Here is a 14,206-nt window from a genome sequence, read left to right as displayed (position 1 = left end):
CCTTCATCCTCTCTTTTCCCTTCATTTGTCTCTGTGCATGCCCGGCAGCATGGCGTGAGGCAGACCAGTACCTTGCCTACTCCTCTGAGAAAGAAGGCAACTTGTTGCTCACTGCCGACATATTGGTACCAGTCGAAAGCCTCACCCCACTCACCGACATGCTTCCCAAACCCCCTCCTCATCCCTGCGCCCTATTATCCCACCGTCTTCAGACTTTTCCTGCCGGCTTCCGTTTTCTTGAGCTACCACAGAAGATTTGGCTTTGGACAGTAGGGAAAGGGCCGACAGGGAGAGAGCGGAGAACATGCCTGATGGACTGATACTTGGACAATACAATACCTCCGACAAAGAAACAGGAAGATGATGTGCGCTTGTCGAACGAAGAAAAATATCGGTCTTTCAGTGAAAATTCCCACGAGCGTCAAGATCTCAAGCGCTCAAGGCTGTCGGACGTTTTGGCAGTTTGACCCTAATGCCGAACGTTATCTCCGAAATCCGGCGACACCCTTGAGAGCGCTCGTCGGTTCCAACCATCAACTCTGACGACTCTGGCGAAACCTGGAATCTTACCGCTGCAGCACTGTACTAACCCGGGCAGAGGGAGACAATCCCCGTGCCACATCTCAAACGATAGTGAATCTTCATCGCTATTACACCGTTCTAGGCTGTACCCAAGAGAAACATGCGATTACAACATATTATGATAAGTAATTTCTCCTCAGAGCCCGTATCAGCACATCCCGACGCAGATCATCTCCGATAGCCCCCCGTCCAGCAAATGCAGCAATGATAGCCTCTGAGCGCGGTACCTCGATCATCGCGGAGGGCGCATTCCGCAAACTGGCGGATTTGGTATGGTTGCCTCTTTTCCCTTCAAGGAGGGGTATATGAGGCAACCAGTGTACACTTGATTGTAATGGCCCAGGTAAAAGACCTTAAAAAAATGCAACACGGATTTCGGACCCTGGTAGTGTAGAGCATTTTCTGACGGAATCAAATTACTTCCGTCCCATGTGAAAGCACTCTTACCGAATCTGGCCTTAAGGTCAGGCTGAGGATGACACTTGGGGGGTGGCATGAGCATAGCTTGCACAACCGATTCCCCCCAAATGGCACAATAGTACCATAGAACTCAAGTTTTACACTGAAGTGTTGTAAATTTCTAATGAAGAAATCTGACATCTAATAATTAATAGTGAACCCCCTGTAGTGATGTAGACAAGCGCATGTGGCATTTGGGGGGTGCTAGATGCAGAAGACAGATCCTGACAGAAATTAGTATATCTTTATTAGAGTAGTTAGTAGTATAACTATCAATAAAATTTGATGAACTACAAAAAGTGTATGAAGTGTACACTTGATTGTAATGGCCGAGGTAAGACCCTCAAAAATGCGACGCAGATTTTGGACCCTAGCTTGAATTTGTACACTTTCTAATGGTATGTGAACATATTTCCTGATGTAACTACAAAAAAGATGTATAGAGTGTAAAAAAGTGTACACTTGATACTAAGGGCCCAGGTAAGACCCTAGAAAGTGCGACGTGGATTGCGGACCCTTGCGTAGAGTGTTTCTGATGGAATCAAATTACTTCTGTATCATGTGAAAGTGCTGTTACCAGATCTGGGATTAAGGTCAGGTTGAGGATGACGTGCCAGTGTGGGAGTGGCTGGGGATGCCACTTCCCTTCCTCCCTTTGGTCAAGGGAATCAGAATCTGTTTCTGTGTCCTTTCCTCTCTCCTCACCATCATCACCAGAAACTGTGTCTAAACATTCATTACTCACTTATGATGACAGTCAGTCACACCAGTCACACCAGTCAACAGAGTAGAGCACCCTTCCTCCCTCTGGCCAGGGGAATCAGAATGGAAACCAGGAAGGGCTGGCAGGTGAAAGGGCCTTGGTATAGGCCCTCACTGATGGTGGACTCCAGTCTGATGAAGTATCACTCAGAAGTAAGGCCTAGCAACAGAAGCAAACAGATGGAGATGTGCAATGCAGAGAAGGGAGTCAAGGAGGACCCTAGGAAGAGATACAAGAGGGAATAGATGAAGGGGACCCTTACAGCAGGGAGGGGCTAGGTTGCTTAAAGGCAGGAATTGCTCTGGGACCCAAAAAAAGATCTCTACACAGTATTTTGGTGGGACCCCAGTAACTTACTGATGATTTTGGGCCCCAACCAAACCTGTGAAACAAACCCTAACACAATAGTAATAGTAATAGTAATGAATATTAATAAATATTAAAAGTAATATTAATATAGTAATATGATTAGTAATAGTAATAGTAATAGTAATAGTTGGTTATTATTCCTCACACTGCCAGTATGCACCCAAAAGCACCCTGTGATGAAATATGGAAAGCACTTAGTATTATTATTAAGTACTAGCTATACATTGCCCATGGAGTACACAAAACATATTGCATTGGTTTAGTTATCATGGTTTTCATTTGAATTCATCTCCTGTGATGTCTAGTACCACTTTGATTCTTCTGCACAATGGTCCTCTTTGTCCCACAATCTGAGTCTGGTAAAACCCACAACTCTGTGAAGGTACTCATGCTTTTCTCTTGCATATAGAGCAACCAATTATCAGACATTATTTTCCATCATTCTTTTTTTTTAAATGTGGATTACGATTTGGTGGTCCAAAGTTTCTTCTCCTAGCCGACCTGTGAACTTTTGACTTTGATGCTCACTCTGCATGATTCTAGCTTGCTTGAAAGAGAAGGGTTAGGGTTCACTAGGATGGTTCTTGTGGTTCAGATCAACCCAAACTTGTCTCATTGTAGGGCTGGCAATGTGCCTTGGACAATAATGGCAGAAATTAATAAAGGAGGACTTTGAAGGCAGATGAAGATGTGAGCTTGGTGACAGGGAAACTGCAATGGGAGTCATTGGTGTCTGTGAAACTCATCTGGCTGCATCCTCTTTTCAAGGTGGAGTCCGTATGGGTGGCTGCACTGAGCTTCCTGAGCGTATTGAAGGCCAGCACCTGTGAAGGCACTTGGGATGTTGTGAAACCCTTCTGAAATGTGACTTGGAATGCTGGGAAGATTGTCCTTTGATTTTTCTTTGCTGTATGCCTTCTATTCTACAGTGTTTGGGTTGGAAGGACTGGCATCAAGCAGGAGACTGAGCTGCAATGAATACCAGAAGGCAGAGCAGGATGATCTTCTCAGTTCAATATTTGGTAAATGCCACATTCACATGACTTTCATGCCCATCCAGCACTCATTCACCATTCCTTCACTGGATGATACACAGCATGTTTGTGGATCATGATGTTTGTGGAAGTGCTGAATCCATTTGAGACCAGTAGCATTCTGTCCAACTGTTCAATTGCAACCCCATTGGTATCCAGGTGTCTGAAAATCATTTCTTCCTTTCTCCTCTCAAGAGCAGTCATTTCTTACAAATCAGATTGCACAGCTTGAACAGGTAAATAAATGGGTTTCAAAGTGATGCAGAGCAAAGTGGACCTGGTTGCAAGATTCAAGGGTTCTCACTGGTGAGACTACTGATGGCGGACAGAGGGAGGTTGAGGAGCAGAGAGAGAAACAGGCAAGGAGAGGATTCATCAAAGTGTCACAGCTCTGTGGAATGGAGCCCACTAGGTTAACAGCAGATTGTATTGAAAGGGCCTTGGTATAGGCCCACACTGATGGTCCAGTCCAAGGAAGTATCCTCAGAAGTATTGTTAAGACTGTTCTGTATTAGAGAAAACATGTAGATACAGTTTGTAGTGATGATGGTGAGGAGAGAGGAAAGGACATGGAAAAAGATGGGCTAGACCTGCAAACAAGTAGGGCCTAGCAACAGAAACAAACAGAAGAAGATGCACAATGCAGATAGGGGAGTAAAAGAGAACCTAGGAAGAGAGGTAGGGGAGTAAAGGAGAACCCTGGGAAGAGATACAAGACAGAATTCTGATTCCCCTGACCAAAGGGAAAAAGGGAAGCAGCATCCCCAGCCACTCCCACACTGGCACGTCATCCTCAACCTGACCTTAATCCCAGATCTGGTAAGAGCACCCTCACATAAAACAGAAGTAATTTGATTCTGTCAGAAATGCACACTAGGGTTCGAAACCCATGCCACATTTTTGAGGGTCCTACCCAGGCCTTTACAATCAAGTGTACACTTTTCTACACTTCATACACATTTTTATTAGAAAATCATTGATAATTTTATAACCTTGCTATAACCTTGCTCTTGTACAAATATGAGCTAGGGTCTGAAATCTGCATCACATTTTTTGAGGGCCCTCACAATCAAGTGTATACATATTTTGTACACTTCATACACTTTCTTGTAGTTCATTAAATTTTACTATTAGTACTCTAATTTAAAAAAATGCACTAATTTCTGTCAGGGTCCGTTATCAGCACCCCCCAAATGCCACATGTGCTTGTCTACACTGCCATGGAGGAGTCGCTATTAATTACCATGAGATGTCAGATTTTTTCACTAGAAATATATGACACTCCAGTGTGAAACCTTGTCCCATTACCATTATGCCGTTTGGGGGGAATCGGCCATGCGAGCTCTGCTCGCACCACCCCCCAAGTAGATCAGTAAGGGGGACCCTTACAGAAACACATGGACTTTTGGATTGTGAAACTTGAGATCTATTCCGATTCCCCTGACCGGAGGGAGGAAGGGAACCGGCACCCACTGGCGCATCATCCTCGACCCTACTTTAAGGACAGATATCTGGTAAGAGCTTTCACATGATATGGAAGTACTATTGGGGGAATCGGCGGTGCGAGCTCTGCTCACGCAACCCCCAAGTGTCACAGTACTATCGCGGCGCGCGCCACCAGGGGGATAAATGATTCCAGATTTCCTTAACGGGAAGGATGGATAGGGTAAAATTGCTCAAGGGTCCTCACTCCGCGTCTACCTCTGAGGGGACAATCCACTCGTCCATTCACCATTCTCACCTAGGCACCCCATGCCGAAGAGTAACAAGAAGAAAAGGGAGAAAGCTAGCGAGTTCAGTGTGCGGTATTTTCTCCAAATGCATTGTAATGGATACCCATCCAACTGGCAGAAAGCAAAGCTTAAACTCGGCAGGGCCAAGAAATCTGCTCCAAATGCGACAGATACTTCCTTCAACGTAAAATGTTCGGACATCTGTTGACATCGTTATTATCCTCTTGAATGAGCGCGTGTTGTAGCCATCAACGTTCCAGCCCAGAATGTGGATACATACAGAGCGGGAGATGTAGTGACTCGCAAGAATCTATCCTTTTCGCAGCTGATCAGCCGTTTGCGGCACTACAACGGTGCAGTTAGAAAAGGTATCCTATTCACTTCTACTTTCTGGCATATCAGTTACAATTTGGCAGATTCTGTACATGGACTGAAAGAAATTTTCCAGCAAACCAGCATAGAAAATGAAGACATGATGTCACAAGTACTCGAAACATCAGGTCATTTGATAGGTGACGAGGCCGGTGTCATTTACAAGATGACGAGCCGCGTGTTCACGGATGGATGCAGGACACAGCGGTTCGTAGAGCGTGCTTGGATACAATGAAGTCGATCATCAGCTCAACCTCAACTGTAATTTTTCTTCTTTCTTGTATTACTCAGGGCCTGACAGCACATCAAAGGACAAACTGGAGCCTCATGTGCCACTTTTGCTTCTCCATGTTCTTTCTAACACGACCCATATTTTCCCCGACATTCGTATAGACTCAATCCGATTCCTGCACCTTCTATTGAACAAAGCGCCGGTTTCCGTGATACAAGAGTTGAATCAAACGAGTTCCACCGGTCGAGTGCTAGACGCCTTCCGTGCGATCTTGCAAATCAAGCGTCAGAATTCAGGAGGTGAGTACTATCTTCCTCATGTTCTTCGTCAACTTCCCTCGGATGTAGAGCCGTTCATTGGGGCCCCTTCAAGTATTGCTCTCACATCACCGGTGAGTTTTGCTGTGGTTCATCCGCCCATGGTAATGCTCACACTTCGCTTCAGACGAAGGCCGAAATCTTGTCGTGCCTCCGAGCATTTCTGAGGGCGCTGTCAACTTCCACCTTAGATGACAGTTCAAGGTTGCCTTTATGGTATCTCCGAAATTCCTTCGATTCCCAGGAGTCGTTCGAGGCATTCCAGGGGTGTCTAACGATATCAACAACAGAGGCTTCATTTTGGGGCAAGTCAGGGCTGCAACTCGTCGAGGATTCGTTGTCCTTTAGCCACTTTCCTGAAGTCCTCTCGCTCTCCCATGATGTGTCTGAGAGAATGGTCCCCGACCCAGATTCTACCCATTTGAGTATGAGACCGACCGACTACGTGAAGGTATGGAATGGGGCCCTGCCCTGTGCACTATCATTGAGGGGTACACAGGACATCGTCGACGATTTCGTCCCTGCAATGACAGACTTCATTCACGAAGCATCAGTCGTGGCAGCGTCGTATGAGCCTTTGGCATCGGATGAACATGTGCTTCAGATCTTGTGGCTCAGCATCTCCATCTTGAACCTTCTTTTCTCGTCTGTGCTTCAAGATTCAATTGAGGTTCGTGGGTCGGTCACCGTCGTCATGCTGGTGACAATTCAAGCGAAATCAGATCGACACATCGCGTGACCACTTTACGCTTGGTCTTGAGAAGGCTCTTTGCCGCTTGGACGAGCGCTTCCCATTCGCGAGCCCGAAAGCAGCAGGCCATCAGCGGGTAAATGTCGCAACGTGGAAGTCCTAATAGGCCGCTTATTCATTTGCTAGGTGGGCACTGTTCTGCGAGCCTCGAACCATTATTACTGTCAAATCGTGGCATTGCACTATCTGTCTTCGCCAACATGGCCTGTTTCAAAAGCTGACCGTTTACACTCAGTCCTGGGGTACGTTTTGGAATGGCTAGAAGACAAGGTGCGCTCTGGGCTTCGGAGCCTCTCACCTCACGGCTCATTTTGCATCAAGGCTCCTTGCACGGGTGAAGAATATCTTGCGATGATGCCTGTGTTGTGGTATTTATTCAGCGCCATGGATATTATGAAGGACGTGCAACCAATATCTCGCGTCTTGACGCGAGCACTGATTTCGCACGCCAATTCTTTGTCGCTCATGTCGCCGGTGAAGAGTCTCGCTTTCGACTTCATTGGACGTTTGATTCTGGTTTGAATTCCTCATTGTAATTGGATACGCATTGACCTTCACTAGCTGCAGGGTGACCGGCATTTTAAGGGCTGCATTCGCTTTCAGGACCCGGAACTAATTTCTGAATGGTTACTGGGCACTCCCCGCTTATTGTGGGAACTCGGCACAAAGCAAGTCACCCTGACTGAGGTATATGCATTCTCTGTGTTCGACCTTGATCAAGTCCCCTAATCCCCGACAGAGAATTTGGTTGTTCTTATTGCGGGCCTTTCAGCAGCGAAACTGCATGGTGATTCCGGTAAGATTGGCGCCCCTCTACTTGTTCCTCATTGACGAGTGATAGATTGTAAATGCGTTGGGTCGAGGTCTCATTCCCTTCTTCCTCATTCAACATCCCAGTCGAGGGACGACTCTCGGTCCCTGTGCTCAGCTTCCGTCTCCTCTGCAACGTTTGTTCTGCGATATCGCCACGCTTTATTCAGGAAACCTCGACCTGCAGGATGCTGTCTTCAACTTTCGATCGGTCAGACCAAATTGATCTTGTTGCGGAAGGGAGCCATTGCCCGCAGTTTCAGTGTCGATTCACAGCCGGGATTCCCTATGTTCCGGCCACGGGGTGAATGTTCGACAGGTGTGTAGGGGCTCCATCCTTCTGCACCATCCATAATTTCGAGATATAATGCTATAAAACAAGGATATTTGATAGATACCCTTGGTGATTCATTTGAAAAGGGTCACGTGACAAGGTATTCTTCCAAGGAATTTCCTAAAAGGGAAATAAGTCGTAAACGTGATGAGTCGTTTGGAAGTTGACCCACATGCATTCCCGGGGCATTAGTGTTTGTATTGAAACGGTCGAGGTGGATGGATAGAACGAGATCGTAGAAAGGAGAACCATCGGAGTTTGGGCTGTGCAGGTTATGCTGGTCGCGTTCCGAATGGTGAACGCGATTCTGTTGCAGTCCGCGTGAAGGACAACCCAGATCCGAGATCGGGTGAATAACAGCCCTGGGGACCGGCCCTGTTCATTGCTCACCTCTCGCACGGGCCCACGGCCTCTGGCATCGCCGAGCTTCATCATCGCAATCAAACGCATTCCCCCACCACGTCCTTTGTCTTGTTCAACACGCACGACACTCCAATCACGCTGCTTTTGGCCGACACCTTCTGCTGTGCGATTCCATAAGCGAATATTATCATTGCCATCCTGGTTAGCTTCCGTCCGTCAGACTTGATCGTCGTGTATGGCCGCTCATGCTCACCGTACCTTCTCATCAGACAATGTCTCTGTCTCGAATACTCAACAACGATGACGATGAGCCCCTCCCGCCAATCCAGTCTCGAACCGGCCCTGCCTATACCCCTTTACCTCAAGCCTCGTCTACCCATGCATGCTCCGTGACCAACGATCCGTCTGTTGACCGGGTGGTTTACCATGGGTCTGGCACTCTCAGTTCCGGTCCCGCAGAGAATGGCCATTATCTGCCTGCCATGCCACGGTGGCAGGAGTTCAATGCAAGTTCATGGGGTGCAGGAGGGTCAGCATCTCGCGTGGAATCCGACCAGAGGCATTACATCACCGAGGTGCCTTCGTCACGAAAGCGAAAACACTTTTACGAGGGGGAAGGACAATTCACAGGAGCTGAAGGGGATCCTGGTCAAATGAGGAAAAGACATGTGAGCGCTTCAAGTTTCGAGCCGTGAACACCCATCTCAATTACTTCAGGCGTCCGATATCATTCACCAGTCCCCAGACCGACAATCTTTTGCATTGGCAACCTTTAATGATCGTCTCATTCATCCTGGTGGAAGTCGACAGGATCGGCGACTGTCCCTGCTTGAGGAGCCACTCTCCCCTATATGTAACGGTGCCCTTCATGACAGCTCTGAACTTGTGGGCGAACCTGCGGGTGAGTATGTGTCTACTGCTCGTCGGCGATTGCGCACCATCGAGAATGGTTTCGAACGAGACACGAACGAAAGGAATGAAGCCGCGTACCACACGCTGATGCATGGTTTAGCTTCTTCCTCTGGTCATCAAGATGGGGAGCGGTCACACCCTCATCATCGCACTGACCCTCGTCAGCCGGCCCTTTCGGATCGAGCCGGTAACAGCGTTTCGGCCATTCATTCAAATGTGTTTCTGGATGCCAGCCAGCAGAGTTCTGAAAGTGGTACTTTCATTCGCGACCTACATGCTCATGATGAAGGTGCACCAATGTTACCAGCGCTCCCAGTTAGCACTCTATCGTCTCAGTATGAAGCTAGGCAAGACGTTCGCACGAAAACAGAACTTGCATCCCCACCGAGTGTCCATGTCGTTCTCGACGCTGGTTTGGGAGATCGGAAGCGAAAGCTGGACAACGAGGGAAGGTTAAAAGAGTCTAAAAAGCGCAGGAAGGACTACAGATCTCCAATTGATCAAGACGACTCTACGCTGAAAAGTGCACAGAATGTCCCATCACGGTCCCAGTCCGGCCTAGGACTAGAATTGGGCACAAGTGAAAGGGAAGCACGTGTTCAGGGGCTGGATCCCACGCACCTCGGTCTCAGTGTCGAGGATATGATAGATGAACTGGTTGATGGTCCTCCGAGCCAAACATCCCATGCTGGAACCCCGTCACTCAGTGATGTACAGCCTCTGGCGGGTTCGCCAGTTCCTAGTTTGGTACCCTCCGCAAGGAAGAAGCCTCGCAGCATCAAGAAGGTCCGATCTATTAAAGAGGAAAGAATGGTTACGCCCTCGCCGACACGCGTCATTCCTTTCTCAATTCCCGCCAATCATCAACTCGCTCCAGTACCCAGTCGACCGGAGAGTCCCGAACGTCTCCTCCTTCCGCAGAGTCCACCTCGGCACTTCAAGAAGTACACCCTCGAAATGGCCTCAAAGAGAGCGAAAGTTGTTGAAGAGAACACTCGAAAGGTCTGGAAGAATATCGCATCGTCGGCAGTGCCCAAAGTGTGTATCAGCACCCTGATCTTTACTACCATGCTTATTGAGTATAGGCACACCGTGTGTATGAAGCGTTCTTCCATGCACGCAAGTTGCAAACGTTGCGAATGGCCTTGGCCTCCAGAAAAGAACGTCCTAAGGCAATTCGCTCGAGGAATGCCAAGGAAACTGCGGCGAAGTCGAGGAGGATCATGAAAGAGGTTCGCCCTAGGAGAGCCTTCAGATGCTGTGTAACTCATAGCCCTCACAGATGCTGACGTTCTGGAAGCAGAATGAGAAAGCCGAGAAGGAGGAGCGGAAGAAGGCGGAGAGGGCAGAGGCGGAAAGGGCCAGGATAGAAGACGAAAAGCGCGAACAACAGAGACAGCAAAGGAAACTCAATTTCCTAATCACCCAGACAGAGTTATACAGTCACTTTGTGGGCAGCAAGTTGAAAGGTACGCATGATTGACCGACCAGGAGATGTGCCTGATAAGCCTGAACCTCAGCTACAGACGCTGCGGATTTGGAGACCATGCAGACAGATGGGCCAAGTACGGTTGTTGTAGGCGCATCACCCTCGATATTAGGAGAGCCAGGTGAGAACGGGCTCCAAGCACTTAATTTCGAAGACGGTGAGCCTTGACCGAAGACGATTGTCCCACTTCTACTAACTGTTCGCCTCAGAGGATGAAAGCAATCTTCGAGCACACGCTGCCAAGAATGCTCGGGCAGCTGTTGATCTTGCTAAGCAGCGAGCCGATGCCTTCGATGCAGATGTTACACAGCAACGTATCGAAGCGGACATTGCGAAGGAACCAACAGAAGCGAAGGATGATGAACTGATGAACCGTTAGACCTTTTCGTGCCATGCCTTCTCCCGCACGTTTTCTGACCCTTTGGCACAGTTGAAGCCAGGGAGCTGAACTTCCAGAATCCTACCATGTTGCAAGATGCAGCCGTTGTCGAACAGCCGCAGCTACTAGATGCCAAACTGAAGGATTACCAGTTGAAGGGCTTGAACTGGCTTGTTCAACTTTACGAACAGGGTATAAATGGCATTCTTGCGGATGAGGTGTGTTAATTTGTACAGAGCAGGGGAGATGGAGGCTGACCCTGTAACAGATGGGTCTTGGAAAGACAGTGCAGTCCATTTCCCTACTTGCTTATCTAGCAGAAAAGTACGACATCTGGGGCCCGTTCCTGGTTATCGCTCCGGCCTCAACTCTGCATAATTGGGAGCAGGAAATCCGGAAGTTCGTTCCCAGAATGAAAGTTCTTCCGTATTGGGGAGTTGTGAAGGACCGACAAACTCTTCGCAAGTTCTGGTGGAACCGCAAAAAAGTCAAATACAACGAGAATGCTCCCTTTCACGTTCTGGTCACAAGCTATCAAATGGCGAGGAATGCAACAAATTGCCAGAAAATCTTCTAAATTCTGATGTTTTAGGTCCTTGCGGATGCGCAGTACTTCCAAAGCGTCAGATGGCAGTATATGATCTTGGATGAAGCGCAGGCAATCAAGAGCTCCTCCAGCGCGCGGTGGCAGACCTTGCTGAATTTTACTTGCCGCAATAGGCTCCTGCTCACAGGCACACCAATTCAGAATTCTATGCAAGGTCGACCCTTTTTCTATCAATACCTTGGTATGTCCCTTGCTGATCGTTGGCCAGAGCTCTGGGCATTGCTTCATTTCATCATGCCTAGCTTATTTGACTCCCACGAGGAGTTCAGCGAATGGTTCTCGAAGGATATCGAGAATGCGGCGGAGAATAAAAGCCAACAGCTGAACCAGGCCCAGTTGAAGAGACTGCACATGATTTTGAAACCTTTCATGTTGCGTCGCATCAAGAAAAATGTTCAGAGCGAGCTGGGAGAGAAGGTTAGCACACTCATTTCGATCCCTTTATCTTGGTTGATGCGGTGGCTAGATCGAGATTGATTCCTACGTGGAAATGAGTCCAAAACAAAGCCGCATGCACAAAGCAATTCGAAGTAATATTTCCGTATCTGACCTCCTGAGCAAAGCCGCTACTAGCGAAGAAGGCATCCGAACCCTCATGAACCTTGTGATGCAGTTTCGGAAAATCTGCAACCATCCGGAACTTTTCGAACGTGCGGATGTCGTCTCGCCATTTGCCTTTGCCGAATGGGGACGGTCGGATGTTCTTAGTTACAGGCGGGATGCCAGAATTTTTGACGTGCCTGATTCGACTAGAAGTCCCATTGTCGTGCCAATTCCGAATCTTCTGCAACGTGACGGTGGACTGCTTTGTGTCCCGGGCTGGAATAGTCAAGCGGGCTCGGATACTCACTGGTTGTACAATATGATGAACATTTGGAGAACAGATACGATTGAAGGCTCTATTCTCAAGAAGGGTACGCTTTCACATTCTGCCGGGCACGCTCTGTTTGTTCACAGGAGGCGTAGGATCACCGTTTGCTGTCCTGCCCTTGATCGATGTATCGCCGTCTCAGGCATACACTTTATGGGAGGAAACGGTCATTGCCCGGATGACGTCTGCCGCAAGCTCGACTAGACGAGCTGTCGAATCAGCGCCGTATTTGTTGTGCGTGTACTGCCAGCCAACCGCTGACATGCTGATACGACCCTTAACAGCGATTCAGACTTTGCTCTTCACTCTGTCATGCCTATGTGCACGGTTCAACAGCATCGACTGGTCAACACCCTTAGTATTGCCGAAGGGTTGCCTGCCTTGCATGCCATTAGCTCCGATTTCTGGGAAGCATCGTTCCTATCTCGAGCCGAGGCCCGTTGCTCTATAGATCGCGCTTGTGCGCCAGCGCCGTCCCTCTACGCAAACGATCGAACGTTTGTGGAGGCGCAGGCCCGTGCGAGGGCAGGTTACGTCGAGAAATCGGCGCTTTATGGACCACCGCCAAGCCTACTAGAATCCCAAGATGCTTCTGATGCTTTCGAGCAGCTTGTACCTGGCGTGGCCCCGCAGGGTGTTTTGGCCCTGTCCGATCGTTCACAGGTGCCACAGACTCAAATGCGAATGCCGGATATGAAGCGCCTCATATACGACTCCGCAAAGTTGGCGAGGCTTGATTCTCTGCTCCGGGAGCTAAAGGAAGGGGATCATCGGGTTTTGATATACTCTCAGATGACCCGTATGATTGATCTCCTGGAAGAATATCTTATCTACCGCCAATACAAGTACCTCAGATTGGACGGGACTTCAAAAATTTCAGATCGCCGAGACATGGTAGAAGAGTGGCAGACACGGTGAGCTCATTCTCTCATAATCAACTTGGCTCTAAAGGTAATTTTGTAGGTCGGACATATTTGTCTTCCTTCTCAGCACGCGTGCAGGCGGGCTTGGGATCAATCTTACTGCTGCAGACACGGTCATTTTTTACGACTCGGACTGGAACCCGTCCAACGATGCTCAGGCCATGGACCGTGCGCATCGCCTTGGGCAAACCAAGCAGGTCACCGTATACAGGCTGATTGTAAAGGGCACTATTGATGAGCGTATTGTTCAAATGGCACGTGTTAAAAAAGACGTGAGCATGGCCTGGAATCGGGGCAGACAACGAAGATTTATTTGTTTCGTAGGTTCAAGACATCGTCGTTGGGAACAAGCAATTCGTCGAAGTTGCAGGAACAAACGAAATTGTGAATCTGCTTCTCAGTCCCGAGGAGTTGGAACAATCCATGGATCGACTGAAAGCACAAGCAGCGGCCGAAGCCGTGAACAACGCGGATGTTAGGAGACGAGCGCGCAAAGCGGTTAACATGGGATCCCGTGACCTCTGGCAGGACGATGGGGATGACGACAGTTTCTTCGATCAGGGGGCGGCCAATGGTGACTTCGAATTCGATGATGAAGACGCACTAGCCGTGAAATCCAAAAAGACTGGCGCGGGAAAAGGGGTCCTGCAAGTGGGCCAGGAAGCAAAGGGAAAGCGCAAGTACACAAAACGAAGCTCAGATCATGCGTCTGCGAAGAAAACCCAGGCCAGCAGGAAGAGAGGACAGTTCAAGCAAGATGCAGCCGATACCCATTCTACTGGCACACCTGTTCAGTAGATCATCGATTTTCTCAATGATGTATGTACGACATTGTACACCCCACTTGTATCCTATTTGATTTGCATAGCTCCTTCAGAGCCGCAGTTCCTTTGTAGACGTCTATAG

At 48.5% G+C, this 14,206-nt stretch overlaps 2 protein-coding genes across 2 annotated transcripts; both read left to right on the top strand.

The window, feature by feature from the left end:
- Positions 1-4,923: 4,923 nt before the first annotated feature.
- On the top strand, positions 4,924-7,877 carry DACRYDRAFT_23434 (uncharacterized protein). The gene is made up of 15 exons (XM_040773235.1): positions 4,924-5,007; positions 5,059-5,131; positions 5,186-5,308; positions 5,357-5,460; positions 5,511-5,573; positions 5,624-5,843; positions 5,892-5,935; positions 5,989-6,312; positions 6,361-6,531; positions 6,584-6,688; positions 6,739-6,882; positions 6,934-7,128; positions 7,174-7,299; positions 7,352-7,408; positions 7,454-7,877. The coding sequence occupies exons 1-15, from the start codon at positions 4,960-4,962 to the stop codon at positions 7,646-7,648; spliced, it is 1,992 nt and encodes a 663-aa protein (XP_040626768.1). The 5' UTR covers positions 4,924-4,959; the 3' UTR covers positions 7,649-7,877.
- Positions 7,878-8,393: 516 nt separating this feature from the next.
- DACRYDRAFT_81464 (uncharacterized protein) lies at positions 8,394-14,200 on the top strand. Its single transcript, XM_040776511.1, has 15 exons — positions 8,394-8,787; positions 8,837-10,069; positions 10,117-10,263; positions 10,314-10,500; positions 10,558-10,677; positions 10,730-10,894; positions 10,951-11,117; positions 11,168-11,440; positions 11,492-11,660; positions 11,715-11,923; positions 11,973-12,420; positions 12,473-12,611; positions 12,662-13,291; positions 13,341-13,572; positions 13,625-14,200. The coding sequence occupies exons 1-15, from the start codon at positions 8,602-8,604 to the stop codon at positions 14,096-14,098; spliced, it is 4,779 nt and encodes a 1,592-aa protein (XP_040626767.1). The 5' UTR covers positions 8,394-8,601; the 3' UTR covers positions 14,099-14,200.
- The last annotated feature ends 6 nt before the right edge of the window (positions 14,201-14,206 follow it).

The sequence above is a fragment of the Dacryopinax primogenitus genome (assembly GCF_000292625.1).
Source record: "Dacryopinax primogenitus strain DJM-731 SS1 chromosome Unknown DACRYscaffold_14, whole genome shotgun sequence".
NCBI classification, from domain to species: domain Eukaryota; kingdom Fungi; phylum Basidiomycota; class Dacrymycetes; order Dacrymycetales; family Dacrymycetaceae; genus Dacryopinax; species Dacryopinax primogenitus.
The sequence above is the reverse complement of the archived record's forward strand: the minus strand, read 5'-3'. Positions and strand labels throughout refer to the sequence as shown.